Below are 20,609 nucleotides of genomic sequence, written 5' to 3'. Positions count from 1 at the left end.
GCCTCCATTTTTGCTTTGCCAGCAAAGGCATTTTTGATTGCCCACCTGTTTTTCTCCCCTGCAGATCTCTATGCATGGGAAGAACTTCCATTCAAAACTAATTAAGTTATCACCTTTTTCTAAACCCTTACTTTAAGTCTACCTCTGCCGTGATGCCTGCAAATCACTGCTGTTTCGCATTGGTTGGGCAAGTGGCAAACTGAAAGTTCCAGTTTTCTAAACTGTTAATTTTGTTATCTCATCCTCCTATTCCCACCCTGTTTCTGTTTAGTTCAACTGTCGTGTCCCCTTGATTTCAAGATTTAAAAGCCATTGAAGGCAGGATGTGCCTTTGTATCTAGCACAATGGCACCGAGACGCTTGTTTGGGATTCCTCGGTGCTACTACAGTACAACTAATTTTTAAAAATTAATACATCTCAGTCTTTCTCTGTAAATAGTCTATTTCTAGTAGTTTTCTGTCTAGTTTAAAACTAAACGAGACACGATATATTGATCCCCGATAAATCGATCGCTACCCGCCGATACGGTGGGTAGTCTGGACGTACCCAAAGATGTCCTTATTTTACCTCCCCCCCTCCCTGCTTGCTTCTCATTGGGATTTTGAATACCTCCTGGACATATTGGATAATGTGGGTATCTGAGATATTAAATTTTAACAAAACATATTTCCATAAAGCAGGTTATAGCCTTCCACTTGGTTCCCTCTGGTAGGCCTATGTAGGGACAATTTACTTAGAGCAAATAATACCCAGCATTGCTAAATTATGGCAAAGAAAATTGTGGACCTTAAGAGTGATTCAGATTTTTTGACCATGGGCTATATCTTTGAGGCCAGATAGTATAGTCATCCATCAAGAATGATAGCTTCTCAGAGTACCCGCCTTAGCTTTCAGATTCCCAAATATGACCTCTTCTTTTCCCATCTCCCTCATGTTATCTAAGCGAGCATATAGTAAAAAGCACTGATACCTGCATGGTCATTTTTGATTGTCTGTTCCATTAAAAGCTTGTTCAGAAAGTTGGGAGGAAACTGACCTGTCAGTGTTTATCTTTAGCTCCTTTGGCATTCTCCACCAAACTTATTACACAACTATTATCTGTATTGTGATTGCCAGATATGGAGAGAGAAATATGGAAAATTAACAAGATTAGCAAGATTCGTAAAGAGAAATCCTAGGAGCTTACCAATTTGTGTCCTGTCTCAGCAGCTAGTGCTGCCCCATGATGAAATATACTAACATCTCTAAATAAATGCACAGACTTCATCTTTTATACATCTCTCCAAATAATCACTTCAGATCTTAATGGTGTTTGCCTAGCATTCTAAAGCCCATTTTTCTCCCAGAGCAATTGCTCTACTTTCCTAATATTATCCGTGTGCTTTTCTGCTAATATTTCTTTCAGAGCAATTGCTTGTTTCCCTTGATATTCTTTATCCATCATTTCTGTTAATAGATCTCTCAGAGCAATTTATACATATAAAAAAAGTTCTTTCCAAACATTTACTGCTAAAATTTCGTTCAGCATCACTCTATTCTTAATATCTTAGTAAGTTTTCACCTGTGTTAAAATTCTACCTACATTGATTTGTTCACTACTGACAACTATTTAGGCTTACTCGTGAACATAAATAATACTTAGCATTTAAAGCACCACTCATTCAAGGATCTCAAAGCATTTAACAGATGCTAATTAAATCTTCCATCCATCATTTGAGGTGGCTTATTTTACCCATTTTATAAATATGTTAACTTGGTACACATACTCAACAATGCAATTTGAGATTGCTGACTAAGCTTTGAAGAATGTAATGATGAACTGCAAGCGTACTCATGTTGTGGCCTATCATGAAATATGTTACAATGAGGGTATCTGGTTAGTCTCCTCCAAAGAGTTCATTGTGTCAGGGCTATCAAAATGTTTTTCAGGAATGATTAATCTAATCTAAAGTTTTCTTACTTTGGCTGAACACGACTTTATTTGGTAAGTTAATGACTGAACATTATCTGATCAGATATAATTTAAATAGGACTAATGTTACAAAGCTGAGTGATTATGTATTCTGTAAATCCTAGGTGAAGTCAAATGGAGCAACTTGTGAATAAGATCTGGCCACTAAAAGACTTACTTGGGAAATGTAGCTTTAAACAGACATCTGTTTATGCTATCAGTGCCTTTTCTCACTTCATATGAAAATAGTTTCTTTATATGAATTACACCACTAATCCATTCTAAATGAAGAATGGGACTGACCTTTCTATTGTCATGCTTCCCTCCCTTCCGTTGTTCTGTTTACTTCATTGGAGTGTTAGTCAGTGCTTTCTATTTCTGAGGCCTTGTCTGCACTACAAAGTTTTGTCAGCAAAAGTTATGCTGCTTTAATAAAAGTGCTTTAATTAAACCGCTGTTGCATGTCCACACTAGCTCCTTGTGTTGACAGAGTGCATCCACACTAACAGCTCTTGCATCGACACAGAGAGCAGTGCGCTGTGGTAGCTATCCCACTATGCAACTGGCCACAGGGCGCTTGGGAAGGGTTTGTAATGCCTTGGTGAGGCAGGAACAGTGTCACATGATGCAGGTTTCTCAATCTCATTCTTCCAGGGGCATCCTAGTAGATTATCAGCTGCTTTTTCAACTGAAGTGGGGTGGGGTGGTGGGGAGAGGAGAGTGGTGTGTCTAGGTTGAGGGAGACAGCAGGCTGACCGACCTATTCTGAGGAAGGAGGAGGGGGACACCCCCCCAACATCAGTCCCCGGCTCTGTTCCACACAGCAGTCTCTCCCGAAGCAGTCGCTCTGCCTGCCTGCCTATGGTTCTGTGATTCCCTCCCCGCAGCCGCCTCAGCTGCCGGAGCCCTGCGAGCTCTCCCTGCTGAGGAATGTCAAAGCAGCACAGCAGTTCCTTTCCGCCCCCCTAGCAGCAGTATGCCTGCCACTGTGTTCCTAGGGCTGGGCAGAACAAGAGCATTCCAATGATTTGTTCTTTGTTCCACAAAGGGAGCAGCACGCTCAGCTGTCAGATGCTTCCTGGAACTTTGAAAGGGGTGGGGTGCATTCCTGCAGGGCAGCAGAGATCAAAACAGTGAGCAGAGCGGTCACAGCATTGTGGGATACTGGCGGAAGCCAGTTCTGTCAACCAACCAGTGTCTACAACGACGCTTTGTTGCCTTAACTTTGCTGCAAAAGGCTTTATGTCTCTGGTTGAGGTGGTTTTAGTTTGTCGGCAAAACAGCAGGATTTTTCCACCAAAAATAGCTTTGTAGTGTGTACACCTCATGACAAAACTTCGTAGTGTAGACAAGACCTGAGAGAACTGATCAAGATGACCCCACTGGCAGAAGACTGACTGAGACTGCAAGCTGATTATCAAATCGCTGACACACACCACCAGTCAATCTTACACCTATTACAGTAATACAAAATCACTGATGAGCACTCAGAAATGTTAGCTAATGCTATTAGGAAATTCTGTGGACAAGTTAGTAGAGCCTTGCAAATCCACAAATATCCACTCTATATATATCCACACAGGGCTCTACAAATTAGAAACACTGACTTACTATGGTGTGCAACCAAAAATTGGTAGTGGCACGGCAGAGTTCTTACTTGAATCACTTAGCGCATGTCTACGCGTAAAGGCTGCAGTGGAACAGCTGCATGGGTGCAGCGTTTCAGTGAAGATGATACCTACACTGACAGGAGGACTTCTCTCTTTGGTGTAGGTACTCCACTTCCACGAGAGGTGGTAGCTATGTCAGTGGGAGAAGCCATCCTGTCAACTCAGTTGTCTACACAGGGGGTTAGGTTGGTATAACTACGACACTCCAGGGTGTGGATTTTTCATACTGTTATACTGTAGTGATACCATTGTAAGTTTATAGTGTAGACCTGGCCTTAGTTGGATGCAGTACTGGGTCTGTCATCTGCAGTTTTAGGTTCACTTGTTAATTTGCTGAAAAGAACATTTAGCAATTTGTGCAGTTCAAATTTTGCTGTGTTAAGAGTATAGTGTAGTAGTAGACTTCCACATAGTAGTGTGGAGGAGGGGCTTGAAAGAAAATACCACAACAATTATATTAATGTGGAGGACTGTTTAAAACACTGCAAAGAATGTAAATATTCTTCAAGTGCTTGCTCATGTTGATTCCATGTTAGGTGTGTGTGCACCACGTCCATTTGCGTCCCATTATGCCATTACCCAGCAGGCACAGGATGACTCAAGCTTCGATAGAGAAGTGCTGCAAGACCATGAACTCCAAGCCCACCTCCAGGGAAACCACTTGTGAGTCACCTAACATGGAATCGACATGAGCAAGCGCTCGAAGAGGAAAAAGTGGTTACCTACTTTTTGTAACTGTTGTTCTTTGAGATATGTTGCTCATGTCCATTCCATGATCCACCCTCCTACCTGTCATTGGAGCTGACAGCAAGAAGGAACTGAGAGGGTGTAGGGCTGGTGGCGCTTCATATATTGGCGCATGAGCACAGCACTCCAGAGGGCACCAGAGCCGACCCTATGGATACCACTAGGGCAGGGGTAGGCAACCTATGGCACGGGTGCCGAAGGCGGCATGCGAGCTGATTTTCAGTGGCACTCATACTGCCTGGGTCCTGGCCACTAGTCCGAGGGGCTCTGCATTTTAATTTAATTTAATTTTAAATGAAGCTTCTTAAACATTTTAAAAACCTTATTTACTTTACATACAACAATAGTTTAGTTATATATTATAGACTTATAGAAAGAGACCTTCTAAAAACGTTAAAATGTATTACTGGCACGCAAAACCTTAAATTAGAGTGAATAAATGAAGACTCGGCACACCACTTCTGAAAGGTTGCCAACCCCTGCACTAGGGGAAAAATTTCCATCAGTGGTACATGCAGCGTGCACACGCCTAACATGGAATGGACAGTTAAGAAAGGTAGGTAACAGGGTTTTTTTCTCATTGTGGCAAGAGGGAGACTATTTCAGAGGCTGGAAAATTAAGAGGCTTCCATGTTGCTTGGATTTGTGTAAATTTATTTTGTGAGCATTATAGACTATTAGGGTATGTCTACACACCAATGAGACACCCATGGCTGACCCATGCTAGCTGACTCGGGCTCCTGAGGGTTGGGCTGTGTGGGGCAGTTTTATTGCTGCACAAACTTCTGGGCTCTAGGACCCTGCGGAGTGAAAGGCCCAAGCTCCCGCTCCAGCTTGGAAGTTTACACAGCAGTGAAACAGTGCTGCAGCCTGAGTCGCTGGATCCTGAGTCAGCTGGTGGATTTTTCTTTGCGGTGTAGACACGCCCTTAAAGCTTAGAGTCCCTGCTGGGCAGTGTATTTGCTTGATTGAGAGTGTCTAATCTTTCTGGCCCCAAACTTCCCATCACTAGTTCAGTTGCACAGTTGGTAGAAATAGTGGAAGCGCTAGTGCAGACAAGACTTTAGCTGAACATAATCATTTTAAGCACTGTTGTTTAACCTGAAACTCTAACTCTCATCTAATGATGCTTAAAATGTCAGCTCTGATGATACAGTGGTTAGAACAGCAGTGGTTGCCTGGAGCATGGTTTAGACTAGCATTCTCACTCAGGATACCTACTGGGGCTGAAAAGTTGTAGAATTCTCTGCCATTCCTTGGGGGCGGCGGGGGAGAGCTTAGTTTAAACAAGGTCTAAGTGACTGGCCTCTGTGAGAGGAGAGATTATTTCTTAAAATGACAACTAAAAATTAAATAAAATACCACATTGTATAAAATACTGACTCTTTCCTTCCTCCTTAAAGGGACACTGCTAGATACTTTTGGGACCAACATTCAGCTTTTCTGTGTGGCTTTCAAAAAGAAAATTTCAAAAACTTGAATGAAGAGAACTTCAATATAAATGTTTTGTTTTATAGTGACGGAAGGGGTTGGCTTTAAACATAAAAATGAGTTGTTTGTGCCCCAAATGTGGCAGTGCTATTCTGTTTTCAATGTCCAAGGGAGTGAATTACCAAAAATAAACAAAACACATATGATTAACAGTATTTGATATTTGAAGATCCTTTTAGTTTTAATCAAAGGCAATGGTAGTGACATAGCTAAGGATGGAGATGTTGAAAAATGACTTTTGACCTCATGTCCCTCCATTTTTATGACAATTTCTAATAGGGACTGGATTTTAGGATTTCTATTAAAGGGTGGTTCACCAGATATTAACTCCTTATTAAGTAGAGATTTTGCTTCTGGCAGAAGTCATTGCTATTTATTTCATTAGGCAGTACTGTTTCTCTGGGAGATGTCCCAATGAAGTTGCCTCCTTAGTTAAGCACAGCCTCTTGCATTAAAGACAAGTTAACAAGTTTTTGTTCTGAGTAATTGCTTGTGAAGGGAAGGTTAGTAACAGCATCAGATGCCAAAGCTCTGAGGTAACACTGAAGTAGCTATTCTAACTACACTGAGAGCTTGTCTACACTGGCAATTTACAGCGCTCAGGGTTGTGAAAAAACACCCCTCTGAGCGTAGCAAGTTTCAGCCCTGTAAAGCACCAGTGTAGTCAGTGCATTAGCGCTGGTAGCTAAGCCCCTTGTGGAGGTGGCTTTTTTAGAGTGCTGGGAGACCTCTCTCCCAGCACTCTGTCGCGACTACAGAAGCCACGTTAAAGCGCTGCCACGGCAGCACTTTAGCGTTGCCAGGGCTTGGCTACACTTACGGTTTGCAGCGCTGGTAGTTTGCAGCGCTGGTCATCCAGCTGTGTAGGAGCAGCGCTGGTGTGTGGCCACACTCACAGCTACCAGCGCTGGTGTGTGGCCACATTTGCAACATTTGCAGCGCTGTTGGGAGTGCTGCATTATGGGCAGCTATCCCAGCATTCAAGTGGCAACAACGTGCTTTTCAAAAGAGGGGGGTGGAGGGTGGTGTACTGTGACAGGGAGCGGGGAAGAGAGAGAGAGTGGATTTTTGGAGCCAACAGTTTAGCTTCCTGGATTGAAAAATCACAAAATGTTCACAAACCCTTGGTCTTAATTGCAAACAGCCTGCATCCAACGCTGTTTCTCTGTCAAGCAAACATTCACTCCCTGCCTCTCATTTGATCGTTCACAGCCAGGTACAGATAGCTCCTGTTTGCTGTGATCAGTGTTTGTTTTTTAGATAAGCAGTTCAACGGAGCTCCGATGGGAGTTCACAACAAAACAAAGAGAGGCTGCATAACAAAACAAAGAGAGTAATTTAGTTAAAAGCTTTCTGGGATATCTCCTTATTCCCTGGAGGCCAATAAAAGCGCTGGTGTGTGTCCACACTTGATGAGCAGCGCTGGATCACCAGCGCTGCAATCGCTACACCCCAACCTGGCCAGGTGTACAGCTAGCGCTGCAGCCAGGGAGTTGCAGCGCTGGATGTGTCTTGCAGGTGTGGATGGTTACTAATTGCAGCGCTGGAAAGCCTCTACCAGCGCTGCAACTTGCAAGTGTAGTCAAGCCCTGATAGCTTGCAATATTCCCTTCAATCCCAACTGTTGTCAACGGTTACTCTTGTATATATGTTTATTCCTATGTGGAGTTCTTCGAAGAACTGATTGCGGGGTCAGGCACTTACTCAGCAAATCTAACCATGATGTGGAAGGTGTGATGCTTTGGGATTCACCCAGGCCAGTAAGGGGTTCAGTCTTGCAGCTCTGGGTGCCTTAAATGCTATACAGCTGTGGCTGACAGCTCACAGCCATGTCACCAACAGCCACCATAAAAGCAAGAAAGTCTCACTCTGGCTTCCACTGCTCAATTACTCTTTGCAGAGGGATCTCAGAATTGTCCCCAAAAGCATTTCTCTGTTGTGCTCAGCTCCCTCTCGTGGTAGCATTCATTCTTCTAGCATGGCTGACCAGTCTTTAGCCAGGATCCAACGCAGAGACCAAAGCACTTGGTTACTTTGTCTGAAAGGTGAAGGCTAAAATGACTTTTGCGTTGGTTATATCTTCCCAGAGTTTACTGACCCTGTTCCACAAGGCAGGAAGGCTTCTTGTGAGTGCAGTCACCAACCCCATTGAGATTAAGTGATCATCTTCCCACACTTGCTTGCCTGATGGCTTTTTTTTACCTTGCATATGAATGTGCTTTTCATTGTCTGAGGTCATACCTTCATTTACATTGGAGACTGTAGTCAAGCCTGCAAAACAACATTGCTTTGTCTAGGACCCACTGGGATTAGGCACTGTCTACCAAATACATTTGAGGGGCATATTTTCCAGCATGCGAGAATACTAATGATTAGTGAGTTACTAGTTTTTGATACAAGACACCTTCTAAATAATATCATGACAGCAGTGTGTGGGGTGCACACAAAGGTGGGCAGGCCAGTTGAGACACATTGCTACATACCAGGAAGCCCCTTGCCCTGTGGCATTGGGTTGCTCTTAGGGTCACAGAGGGCCCCTCTCATAACAGATTATTTATCTTCGGTGTTAGGTCATGTCTCTTCATGGAGCAGGTCAGTGGTGTAGCTATACTGATATGCTATATAGCACAGCCCTCCTAGTGTAGACGCAATTGTATTTGCAAAGCTGCACTTTCACTGGCATAGTTTATATTGTTATCCCCAAACAAAAGAAGCTATACCAGTACAAGTATAGTTTTGCCAGTATAACTGTGTCTACACTAGGGGCTTCTGCCAGCACAGCTATGTCAGGGATCAAAACCTCTTCACATCCCCAATCAATGTAACTATGCCAGCAGATGTTTGTAGTGTAGACATAAGTTTAGTTTAACTTCATGTGCTTTGCCAAATTTCTGGCTGTTGAATAGTGTGCAGTAGGAACAGCAGTTATCAACATTTATTTCTTAAGGTGTGAAGTGACATGAAAGCCTCTTTCTAGAATGGGGATGATCTAATTTGTATTTCCTTGTAGCATTCTGCGGGCCAGATCGTTCTAATAAGCAATGAACTATTTTTTTAAATAGAGAACTTCAGTCAGTGGATTATGTGTTTGAATTCAGTATGTCAACTGTTTAGATCACCTTTAATCAAAGTGTGTTGTGCAAATACGGTAGATGATAATGAGGCTTAGGATATGTCTACACTGCAAAATTGTTGACAAAACTTTTGTCTTTCACAGGTACTTAAAAAAGCCCCCCCCCCCCCCCGGCGAAAGACAAAAGTTTTGCCGATGCAAGTGGCAGTGTGAACGCGGAATGCTCCTGCCGACGAAGTGCTGACAAAGAACGTTTACACATACTGACTTCTAGTGACAAGGCTGTGTGACACAGCCTTGTCGTTAAAAGCTGCGTGGTGTAGACAAGCCCTTAGTTACCACTTGAATAACACTTGCTACCTGCTAATTCACTATGTGTTTCTATTTTTAGTTTCCCTGTTGTTTGGGGGATTTGTCAAAGATGAACTCAGATGATTACATGTCTTGGAGTGGAGCTAGTATCCTTTCATGTAACCTCTCTAGAAGTCTTATCTTTTTTCCTATTATACACATTTATGTAGCAAATATGATCTTGATATTTACTACTTGCTGCAAACTTTAGCCTCTAAAAATTGAAGTTTTTTGATGTAAGTAAAAAAGTGCTGCTAAGTGCCAAGTTATAAACATAACTGTAGTCAAATGTAATATATTAACTCTCTCTGTAATTTTAGTAACTAATAGAGAAGACACTTTTAGCTAAGATATGATAAATATTTTAGAGCAACCCTTTTATTAGGACAGGTCTATACTTAAAACGATGTGCTATTGTAGCGCTTTAGAGAAGACATTGCTACGCTGACATAGTTAGTGTGAGAGGCGGTAGCTATGTTAACGGGAATGGTTAGAGCTGAAAAGCTTACAAATACAACTTGTGTTAATAATTTTGCTATTTAGTTTGCACTCTAGACAAAAAAGCTGATTGTTACTGTTATTTTTGTTAGCATGACACTGTTCATTTGGATTGCAAGCAGTTTGAGGTAATATTTAAATCCCCTTCCCAAAACTGTTCATTACATTAATTTAATCACTGAGCACGTGTATTAATATTAGATTTTGTTACAGCACTTTAACAAAACCTAAAGGCCTTAATAAGATTCCTTTAACTATTTTATAATTAACAAGAAATTTTAAATTGAATACACAGTATTTTATTTTTGATGTGATTTTTTTTTTCTTAATCACCAAGTACATTTTTGTAGTACTGTAGTTGCTAAACAAAATCAGAATGTGTCTGTGTCCACCAAAGGGTAAAGCTCATTTCTATTTTGATATGCTAGCACCCTTCTGGATGTGTGTGGTTTTGCTCACTAATTTTTCTTCAGATACTTTTAAATCTTTGAATAAAATAGATAAAAGTCTATCTATGAAATGATTAAAAGGTGCTGGATTGATACCACCATAACTGGCTTTTTCTCTTTTCTCATGTTATGTTCTCTACCTCTTCTTCAGTTTCTTTATCTTTTCTTCTCCCATTTATGCCCACCCCCCCAGTCTTGCTGTGTGCCATTCTCTAGTATTATGCAGTGATTTCCTCCTGCACCCCAATATATCCCACCACTCTCTTCCTCTAATATCTCTAAAGGGATAGTATTTTTACTTGGTTAACATCCAGTGATTTCATTGAAGTTGAAGGTGCTCAGCACAATGTAGGACTGGACCCAGTGTAATCGAAACAGGGGATTATGGACTTCCCTGCTGGATCAAAACAAAGACGATGTTGCTTTCTGAAGGACACTACTGTCTGAAATACCATATGCACTGCAAAACTTCCAGATACAATAGTTATTAAAGATGACTGTTCGGCCTTAATTTTTCTGCTGTTGTGTGTTTGTTAACCCCTTGGGATAAATTTTAAAAGTATTGCAAAAGGCTTTATTTTGTGATTCCTGTTAAAGCAGTGGGTGTTGCATAGCCAAAATTCTGAGTGAAGTACAGGAACATGCTTCCAAAGCATATCAGTGTAATTTAGCTACTCGAAATTTGACCCTTTTTGCCACCACCATCTCCAGTCAGTCAAGATCAGTTAATTAAATTTTGCATTTTAACTCAGATACGTAGGCACAAATAAAAAAGCCAGTGATTCCAAGTACTATAGAAATACCAGAATACCAGGTGACGTATACTGCCTTATACCCACATGGGTAGTGGACGTGTAGTGAAAATAGACCATAGTTTTATTTTTTACCTTCTACTAAAGAAGCTAGAAAATGGAGGAGGAACGGACAGCAGCAAGGAGAAAGATTATTTCATCTTCAACTCCCAAATGCCATGCAACACATAGGGGGTCTTGATCCCACAAAGCTCTTAAGTGTGTGCTTAACTTTAATCATGTAGGCAGTCCGTAAATGAATAACAGAAAGGCAGAGGCATATGCTGCATTTTCATTTTTAACTACCTACTTTGTTAAATCAAATTATAACCTAAATAAACAAATTGGGCTGTCACTATGTTCTGGTTTTGATTAAAATTAAGTTATTTCTATTAGTGAACTGCAAGGACTTCCTAAGTGGAGATGTGTTAGACTTTAAGATGAACTTTCATGTGTTAATATTTGCAGGTGGAACATTTTTCAAATTGTAGTCCATGAACTGCACAAGCTACCCTTAACTCAAGATGCATCCAGACTTGTCTCCTCACCTGCACAGTGAAGAATGTAACCTAGTTATCAATCTGCTCAAAGAGTGTCACAAAGAGGTAAGAGTTTTGAAAAGTAAAACAAGTTGTGTGTGGGAATTGAGTGTCAGTATATTAGTGAGAATATTATTTCGTCATAGAGTGACATCTCCCCTTCAGGCAGAACAACCACGAGCTGTTCTTCCTCCCATCTGTCACACATGCACTAAACCTACCATATTCCGGCCATCCAGGAGGCAGATGGTTCAGTCTGTTTGAAAGTAGGTGCTCTAGGCGTATTGAAAGTGATAAGAAAATGCAGAGTGCCTGACACCCACTGTGTGGAGAGTTGAAAATTTAAACAGTTTCTGGGATTTCAATGAGACCTGCTGTTAGACTTCTATATTTTTAATATGGATCAACCAGCACCATCTAAATATATAATCTAGCACATTTCTGTGAAGTGGCTCAGAGGTCTTTCATTTTTTCAAGCAAGTAGAAAGTTGAGATCACCTACTTGGAAAAAACTCTTTACATTTTCATTGGCTGTGCTGTAAATCTTAAATGTAGAAGGGTTATCTATATTCAAAAACTAAATAATGTGTCGTCTGTATGGTATATCATTGCTAAATTATTTTCCCAGTTGTTGGTTTTTACTCTAAATCAGTGTTGCATGCAGAAGTATTTCTATATCAAGACATAAAAAGTCAATTTAATTTCAGTTGTTTTCACAAGACAAAGAGTAATTTTAAATATTGAATCTTAATGAGCAAAACATTGGCTTGCCCTATTACACATTGAATGAAATATCTTCATCTCGGGTTGTTGCAAAGATTCAAATGTGATGTTTCATGGAATCTGTTGCTTTAGAATTTATTGAAACTACTAAATTCATTCATCTCCTTTCCTTTAATGTTTCTACTAGAATTTTTAAATAGCTTCAGAAATAAAAATGTTAAATTTAAAACTGCATAAACTTGAATTGGACTAGTAACATAGAAGGTATTGGGATCACAGTTAAGGCTGATAAGAACCTTAATCTACTCTGAAAGAACACTGAAGGGAAATGGTGAAATTGACTAAGCAATTAATCGAGTATGGAAAGCAAACTGCTAGCTTTTTTTGTTGTTGTTCAACTAGTTTTAGTTGTAATCCCTAGATGTTACTTATATTTCTAGTACGTGCAAAATATTTGGATAAATCTGATTTTCAATTTGATCATTTAATCAACAGAATTTTTTTTAAATGGCTGTGATTTATAAATCACAACAAAATATCTTAAGTACAGACTTAGTTTTAAGTGTTTTTTACTAGCAGTGTGAGTATAATGCCATGTCAGAACTTGATGTTCTGATGGACAAAAAATAATGTTTGCATCATGTCAGCACTTGTATTAAGATGTGAAGAGGCATAATAGGCACTCCCATTTAAGAACTGATAAATAGCCATTTGTATTTAAATGGTCAAGGGCCACTTCTGTAAAGTGGTGTTGGTAGACCTGTAATTGAGAATGAAAGATCTGAGCCTTTATATAACAATCCTATTGGGTCTTGAAGTCCTTCAGATATGAAGTATTAGTGGAATAGTTTTAATTCATGATACATTGTCAATAGATGAGTGTGGGACTATTCCATTGACATTTTTTTGGCTTCATATGTCTTTAAGATGCTATAAATTATGTGAAATCATTACAATAGTACTGAAAGTTTAAAATATAGAAAGAACTTTTGGTTACTCTGTTTCAGCTGTACATACCATATATAATTTGTGGTTACCTTAAAAACCCTGCTCATTTAATTTCATTCTCATGTTTTAAAATAGTAAGACACTAGTTCACAATAAAGGCACCAGTACTTCAAACTTTTAGTTTATAAGTACATATTTTAATTAAAGCTAATAAAAAAGTGTGATCTCCTCCTGAAAATGAGTTTGAGCTAGGAAATCTGGTGAGATCTGGACTCATCCGTATGTGGATTTCCTCCTTCCTTGCTGTCAGAGGTTTAGTGAGGGGACAACAGCTACTCCAGGCAGGTTCTTTGGCCTTGTTTGCAGTAAACAATACATACTGTCCAATGCAAGCAATTTTGTTTTAATGTATTTTGGGATATAGTGTATATAGGGATTTTTTTTTGTAGGTTTGTGCAACCATTCTCCTGTTTGGTGGTGTGTCTTGGTTTACCTATAAATCAATCACACAAAGATTAAGCAAAATGGACAGGAATATTTTACAGATTAATACACTGTACATAATTTGCACATGTTTTAATTGCACCAAAATGAGGACAGATAAGATTGTCATATCTCTCCACTATGAAAATAAACTAAGGAATGGCCTTCTTTGTGATGACACGGACGTCTGACTCAAGCATTTTGGGCCAGATTCTGATAAATTCCTTCTGATAATAGCCGTATTCAGGGTATTTTACCTCACAAATAGCTTCTTTGCGTTCAGTGGGACTGCTCACATGATAATAAAGGTATTACTCACCATGAATGAGATCAGAATCTTCACCTTTGGGAATAGGTTAACAGGCTGTAGAGTCTCTGTAAACAATGTTGTGGCAACTATACACTCTAAAACTACAAAAATTGGTAACTTTTCCTTTTTTGGATTATTGCTTCAATCTGCGTTTTAAAATAGAGATAATCTGAAATTTACTTGTGCTGAAAACTTTCTGTTGGTGCCCAAATGTGCACTGTGCTGTTTCATATGATGAGTGGGGATTGTATAGTAAACTCTTTGACACTATCATAATTCTAACTCTGCCCTCATGGGAACATGAACAATGCCATGGGCAATGTCATCCCAAACTACGTATTAAGTAATGTGACTCATGTCCGCCATAATTTAGCTCATTAAACACAAGAGATTAGTTTTCATTCACAATCTAGATAGTCAGCCAAATTTCTCTAGCAGCCCTTTAGAGGATAACTTCCAGTACTAAAGGGCACACTTCATTAATATCCATACAAGTTTTACCTTTATACTGTATGTAAGATGCCCCAACTTCATTTCATTTGTGTCCCTGCTCATCAATTTAAAGCCCTAGTCCACTGGAATCTGTTACTCAAGTTCTCACATAGTACTATTTGACCACAGTATGCTCTCTTTAAATCTTCTGTTCCTGTGCTCTCTCTAAACTCTTGAATTATCATGAGGGAGCATTGCCTAGAATAGCTGCAAGTTCTTAAATTGGAATGGAATGTCCAGGGTATCTTCTCTGCATTTCCTCCAAATTCTGCAGCCTCATTTGTCTGTGCAGTTTAAATGATCTAGGGGTAGTACATGGGCATACAGTTTTCCTCATCCAAGTTAATTAAAAGCAAGTAGGATTCTAACCAGGTTCCTAATAACTAAAACCAGGGTAGGGAGTTCCTCTCCATATCAGCGTCAGCAATATCAAAGGAGGGTGCCAATAAAATGATAGCTGCTCACATTTAATAGGAAAGTAGAAGTAAAACCAAAACACATTTTTATTTAGACACTGCAGAATCCTAATGTCTGGATTTTGTAATCACCTAAATAAAATACTGTAAATAGCATGCAGGTGAAAGGGGTGAGGGAGAAGAAAATGAGTTTGGTTTGTTCTGCCTAGTGGTGTGTAAACTGATTTGGCTAATAAGCTTTGACCAGAGAATCCTGTTGTATTCCTTTCATTGTTGGAATTATTGTTAACCTGCTTTCCTCTTATAATTTTACGTTGTATAGGTTGGCACAGTATGCCTAATAAAACTGTCCATGAACTTTAGAAAGGACTTGATTTGAATATGCTCTTCTACTTGAACTCCTTGGCAACAGTGATTTGAATGGGTTCATTGCCTATTTAAGCTACTAAAGGACTAAGAGTAATGGTAATAAATTGATGCAAAGGATTATATTTTTTTCAGAATGTGTTCTTGGTTTGATTGAAAAACAATTTCTCCTTGAAAAAGCAGCAAAGAATCCTGTGGCACCTTATAGACTAACAGACGTTTTGCAGCATGAGCTTTCGTGGGTGAATGCCCACTTCGTCGGATGCAAGAGTGGAAATTGCTGCTTTTACAGAACCAGACTAACACGGCTACCTCTCTGAAATTTCTCCTTGGGTGAAGGAGGACTTAATTGGTTCATTCAGCTTTGTGCATAACTATGAAAAGAGAGGTGTTTGCACACTCTAGAGTTTCCGCTATGAAGAGAAAATGTCTATCACAGACAGTTCAGTCATAAGGAAATGATGTTTTTTATCTAAACTTTAAAATAATTCATTGAAATATCTTACTTTGGAATGTCAGATTTCACTGACTTTACCCTCAGTGACTGAGTCACTGAAAACTCTGGCCAATACTTAACTAAATCGCCATGAGTGTAAGCTTCTATGTAGCTGAATTCAATACTCTTAAAAGTGATAACTTGAATTGGGCAGTGTGGGAAAACATCTGCACAGAACTCACTTAAATGCATTTCATTGCTGACCTGAAACATGTCTACTGTACTAAGTTCATATTTATTGAATAGAAGCTGTCAAGCATGCTATTTGTACAGTGTTACCTTAGACACTTTTGAAAGGTAAACTATTGTTGTGCCAAGTGAGAGTTTTAAAAAGGCCTGTATTTCTTGCAGCTGTCAGCTATAGAACATATGGTTTTACAAGCACTTCACTATTAGGAGAGTGAGTGACACCCATCCTGGAAAAACTGAATTTCCATAAGTTGACCCATAAAAAAGCTGACATTTTACTCTCTTTGCAGACTCCATGTTAACTAGATTTAAAGCAGTAACATTTCTTTTCAAGCTGGAATTTAATTTCACTGACACAATGTCCATTGCTGTGCTTTAGCTTCAAGGAGTTTAAATATAATAGCTCTCACTAAACTTGAAATCCACTGATATTATATAGATAGTGGATCCCAAAACATCTCAACAAAGTATACTTTAAAATGTAAGGAAAATCTCAGAATTCAAGAAGTTGTCATGAACGTAATCAGTCTCTAGTGCGAATACAAGACTCCATGGGATATGAAAGAAGATCATGTAAAGGTCTAGTTGAGAGCCATCTCAGCTTATCATAACAATGCATTTCTTCTGAATGTTTCTTGAAATTTGATAAATAATTGTAAGAGAGACCAAGACGAAAGTCTCAAACAGGTGTAAGTCAAATTCCATGCCAAGCTATGACTAAAGAATATACCCTACTTTTCTATTGCACGTCTTCGTCAGCAATATCCATTAATTTGGTGATATATGCTTGGTCCGATAAGCTGTTTAACTCCATGCTATGAAGCCAGGATTTCAGATTTACCTCAATCATTCTCTGAATCTATAAAAACAAGTTGATTTCAAAATCTTTATACTTGCTGACTAAATCTGATGTCTTCCTAGTTACCTCATCTGTTCTCATCAATTTCATGTCGTCTGAGACCTTCTAAATTCTCCTCTAACTTTCCATAAAGGGTTGGCTCCAAGTGAAATAATATACTTTGAGGGGAGTTTCTTTACATTAACTTCAGGTCCGTCATCCTGTCACTCTTGCTATTTTTGTAGCTTTCCTTTGCTTTTCTGTGTCTCAGCTGGGCATGCGGATGGTATTCTTATAAGTCTTAAGAGCAGGATTCATTACTGTTTGTCCAAATGAAGTCCCTGGCAGGATGCTGAACCAGAAAAGAAATATCTCAAGTGCACACATACAGCAGGCATAGTCTCACTTTTGAGAGCTGAGGTGTTGCCTCTCTTGCACCCTTTGGGCAACTGTTTGATCTCTTTTTGCCTTTGCAGCAAGAAGCATGACACTTCCTTCTAATTATGCTGCAGATGGCTAACAAACTTGGCTTTAATTTGGTAGAATACATACACACTTACATCCAGCTCTTTCTTGCAGCTCTAATAGAACCGTTCCTTTTCTTTGAATTAACAGTTAGTCATTTATGACTACAGCCTTTTCATATTACAGTGAAGCTGAAATGTTACACATTTAGAAGTTAACAAGATATGTTCTATGATCAGTCTTATTTGACAAGTAAATTTGATTGCTTGTGGAAGAGAGGGGAAAGAATAATTCTGTTTTTTTAGCTTGCTCTCACTCCTAAGTTTCCAGAGCATATAGCGAACATATATTATAAAATAATACTGTGGGTGTACAATAGCATCTTTCAAACTGAAGTGAGGTGCACATTACCTGAAAAGGTTCACTTGTGAAACAAGAATAATTTAGGCAAGCAGTCTTAAAGAGAAACTGTGACGTTCCATATGAAACATTTTTCTTATCCTAGCTTCATGTTACTCATTTCCCCCCCTCTTTATTTGCAGTATCCAGAAGCAGACAGAGTATAATTTCCTATCAATGTCCTGCTCCCCATTGATATTTCATACTAGGGGAGATGAATCTGAAAGAGCATGAAGTTTGTTGAGGAGAGAACATGTCCAGACATCTTGTGGCATGCAGTTTCTTCTTCACTGGTTTCACTTTTTCTGGTCACTTTTTCATTGTGTTCCCCATAGAGGACTGACAATAGTCATCCTCTAATCTTTTTTTGGCTTTATTTATTTTTCCCATTAAAATAATATATTTTTGCTGAGATGGCTTTCTTTCTTTCTTAGGTTCTTTGGTTTATCCCTTTCTTTCTGAATATTTCCCCCCATGTTGCTCTGCCTTTATCTAGATAGGCACTAGATTCAGCTACTGCAGCCTTCACGTACTGCTGTCACTCTGTTCTGCCAGTGTTGCCAGCTTTGGGGCCCATTTTGTCCACTTCTCTCACACAGCTGTCTCCATACTTTCTTGAAGCTCTTCTACACAAATTTTTACTCCTGGTAGTATTCCGCACCACTGCAGAATGTTGCAGAATTCCCTGTTTTCCCCGCAGAATTTCTGGCCGCCACTAGGGACTGCTGGATTCTGCAGAACGCAGCTTGCAGTGAATGGAGCACCCAGCATGGTGGTGCTGGGGGCTGTATGCTCTTTGAGCTCTTTGATCCTCATTCTCCTGGGATGGGAGAGGGCCTGGGAGACCCAGCCAGCTCTGGCAAAGGGTGAGGAAGGGCAGGGCTGCAGCATACCATGTCCCCTGGAGAGATGGTAAAGAAGTTGGGGGGAGTAAAGGCTCTGGGAGTGCTGGTGTCTGGGCTGGGGGCTGCCCCATAGTTGGGCTCTGTGGAGGGGAGGTGGTGGTTTCTGGGCTGGAGGGTGCCACGTGGCTCGGCTCCGGGGGAAGGGGCTGTGGGTGTCTGGGCCAGGGGGTGCCCTGCAGCTGGGCTCTAGGGGGATGGGAGTGCAGGGGTCTGGGGGCCCCACACAGCCCTCTCCAGCACCCCACCACTAGAAATGACTTGTTGTAGGTGTTTCTTTAACTCTCTACTTCTGGGGGAATCTTTTTTGCTGTTGTCTGTATTGTTGACATACTTGCTGACAGGTATTTTGAAATAAATTACCAAAATTGAAACTGGAGTGATTATATTGTGCTGTTTTGACAAATAAAATATGTAGAATTTTGCACAATTTTAATTTTGTTTGACTTGAATTCCCCCAGGAGTCACAAATAGAATGACCTTTCCAAGCCAGTCCATGAGGCCGTTACCCTTTTTCCACAAAATCCCTCCTGAAGACTCAATCCTTGTATGATGCCTACAAGAAATAAAATAAATCCCGTATCTTAGTTATATGTTTAAAAATCGCTTTGTTATTCCTTCATGCTATACACTAGCCTTCACTGAGTAAGCACATCATCTTATTGATGTTACCCCTGTTCTTTTTTCTCTGCCTTGTAACTCCCCTTGTTGCACTGGGTCTGAAATTAGTAAGCACCTTCGGGCAGGGATCATGCAATCTTTATCTATGTTGTGAGGCATCTAGCACACACTTACATGCTTTAATTAAATAAGGCTGAGAATATATAGTGCTACTACTACATTCTGAGATTACCTTTAATACAGTAACTCCTCGCTTAACGTTGTAGTTATGTTCCTGAAATATGCTACTTTAAGCGAGATGATGTTAAGCAAATCCAGTTTCCCCATACGCATTAATGTAAATATGGGGGATTAGGTTCCAGGGAAATTTTTTTCACCAGACAGAAGACATCATATATATATATATATATATACACACACAGTATAAGTTTTAAAAAAACAATTTAATACTGTACCAGCAATGATGATTCTGAAGCTTGATTGAGAGGGTGGAAGAGGGTGGGATATTTCCCAGGGAATGCCTTGCTGCTAAATGATGAACTAGCACTCGGCTGAGCCCTCGAGGGTTAACACATTGTTGTTAATGTAGCCTCATGCTCTACAAGGCAGCAGGAATGGAGGGAGGGGAGACAGCATGGCAGAGAGAGGCAGAGATACACACTATGTGTGTGAGAGAGTGGCGTGTATTGCCCCTTTAAGTACTTTGACCCCACTCTAAGTACACTGCCTTTTTAAGTAGATCATCAAGTTGAGACAGCAGCTGTTGCCAGCAAGCTCCCTCCATCCTGAGCCCTGTCGTGTCCCCCTCCTTCCCGCCCCCGGCTCTGTGGAGATGAGGTACAAGAGCCAGGTGGGGACACTCTGACATTAGCACCCTTCTTCTCCCGCCCCGCCCCCTCCTCCTGCAGAACAAACAGGAGGCTCCTGGAAGCAGCTCCAAGGCAGAGGGCAGGAGCAGCACATGACAGTTTGGGGGAGGGACACCTGAACTTCCTGGCAATTGATAGCCTGCTGGGCAGCTGCCGCACAGGGAACTTAGGGGAGCTGATGGGAGGCTGCCGGTCCACCCTGGTTCCAGGCCCCCACCAGCTAGCTGCAACAGGCTGCTCTTTCTGCAAGCAGGGGACAAAGCAGGTGGCTGCCAAACAACGTAAGGGAGCATTGCGCAACTTTAAACGATCGTGTTCTCTAATTGATCAGCGACGTAACAATGAAACAACGTTAACCGGGATGACTTTAAGTGAGGAGTTACTGTATTAATGTGTTTCAATCAAAAATATATACAGACATACAAAAATATGAATCTGTGCTGAAGTTTTGTAATATGTTTTGTACCATGTCAAAAAATCTACATTGGTTAATAGTTGAACCTCTGTCCCGATATAACGCTGTCCTCGGGA

General features: G+C 40.4%; 1 protein-coding gene across 2 annotated transcripts in view; it reads left to right on the top strand.

Moving 5' to 3' along the window:
* Positions 1-20,609, top strand: part of CMC2 (C-X9-C motif containing 2) — a 41,660-nt gene that overhangs the window by 8,541 nt on the left and 12,510 nt on the right. Inside the window, exons 2-3 of one of the 2 annotated variants that reach the window (XM_039502687.1) lie at positions 9,325-9,391; positions 11,557-11,627. In XM_039502687.1, the coding sequence (XP_039358621.1) occupies positions 9,355-9,391; positions 11,557-11,627 (108 nt within the window). In that variant the 5' untranslated portion in view covers positions 9,325-9,354. Of the gene's footprint in view, positions 1-9,324; positions 9,392-11,490; positions 11,628-20,609 lie in introns of both variants that reach the window. The other variant, XM_039502689.1, reaches the window with a different exon arrangement.

This window comes from Mauremys reevesii, linkage group 16 (assembly GCF_016161935.1).
Source record: "Mauremys reevesii isolate NIE-2019 linkage group 16, ASM1616193v1, whole genome shotgun sequence".
In the NCBI taxonomy this organism is placed as follows: Eukaryota; Metazoa; Chordata; order Testudines; family Geoemydidae; genus Mauremys; species Mauremys reevesii.
Note: the sequence above shows the minus strand (reverse complement) of the source record. Positions and strands in the feature narration are given on the sequence as shown.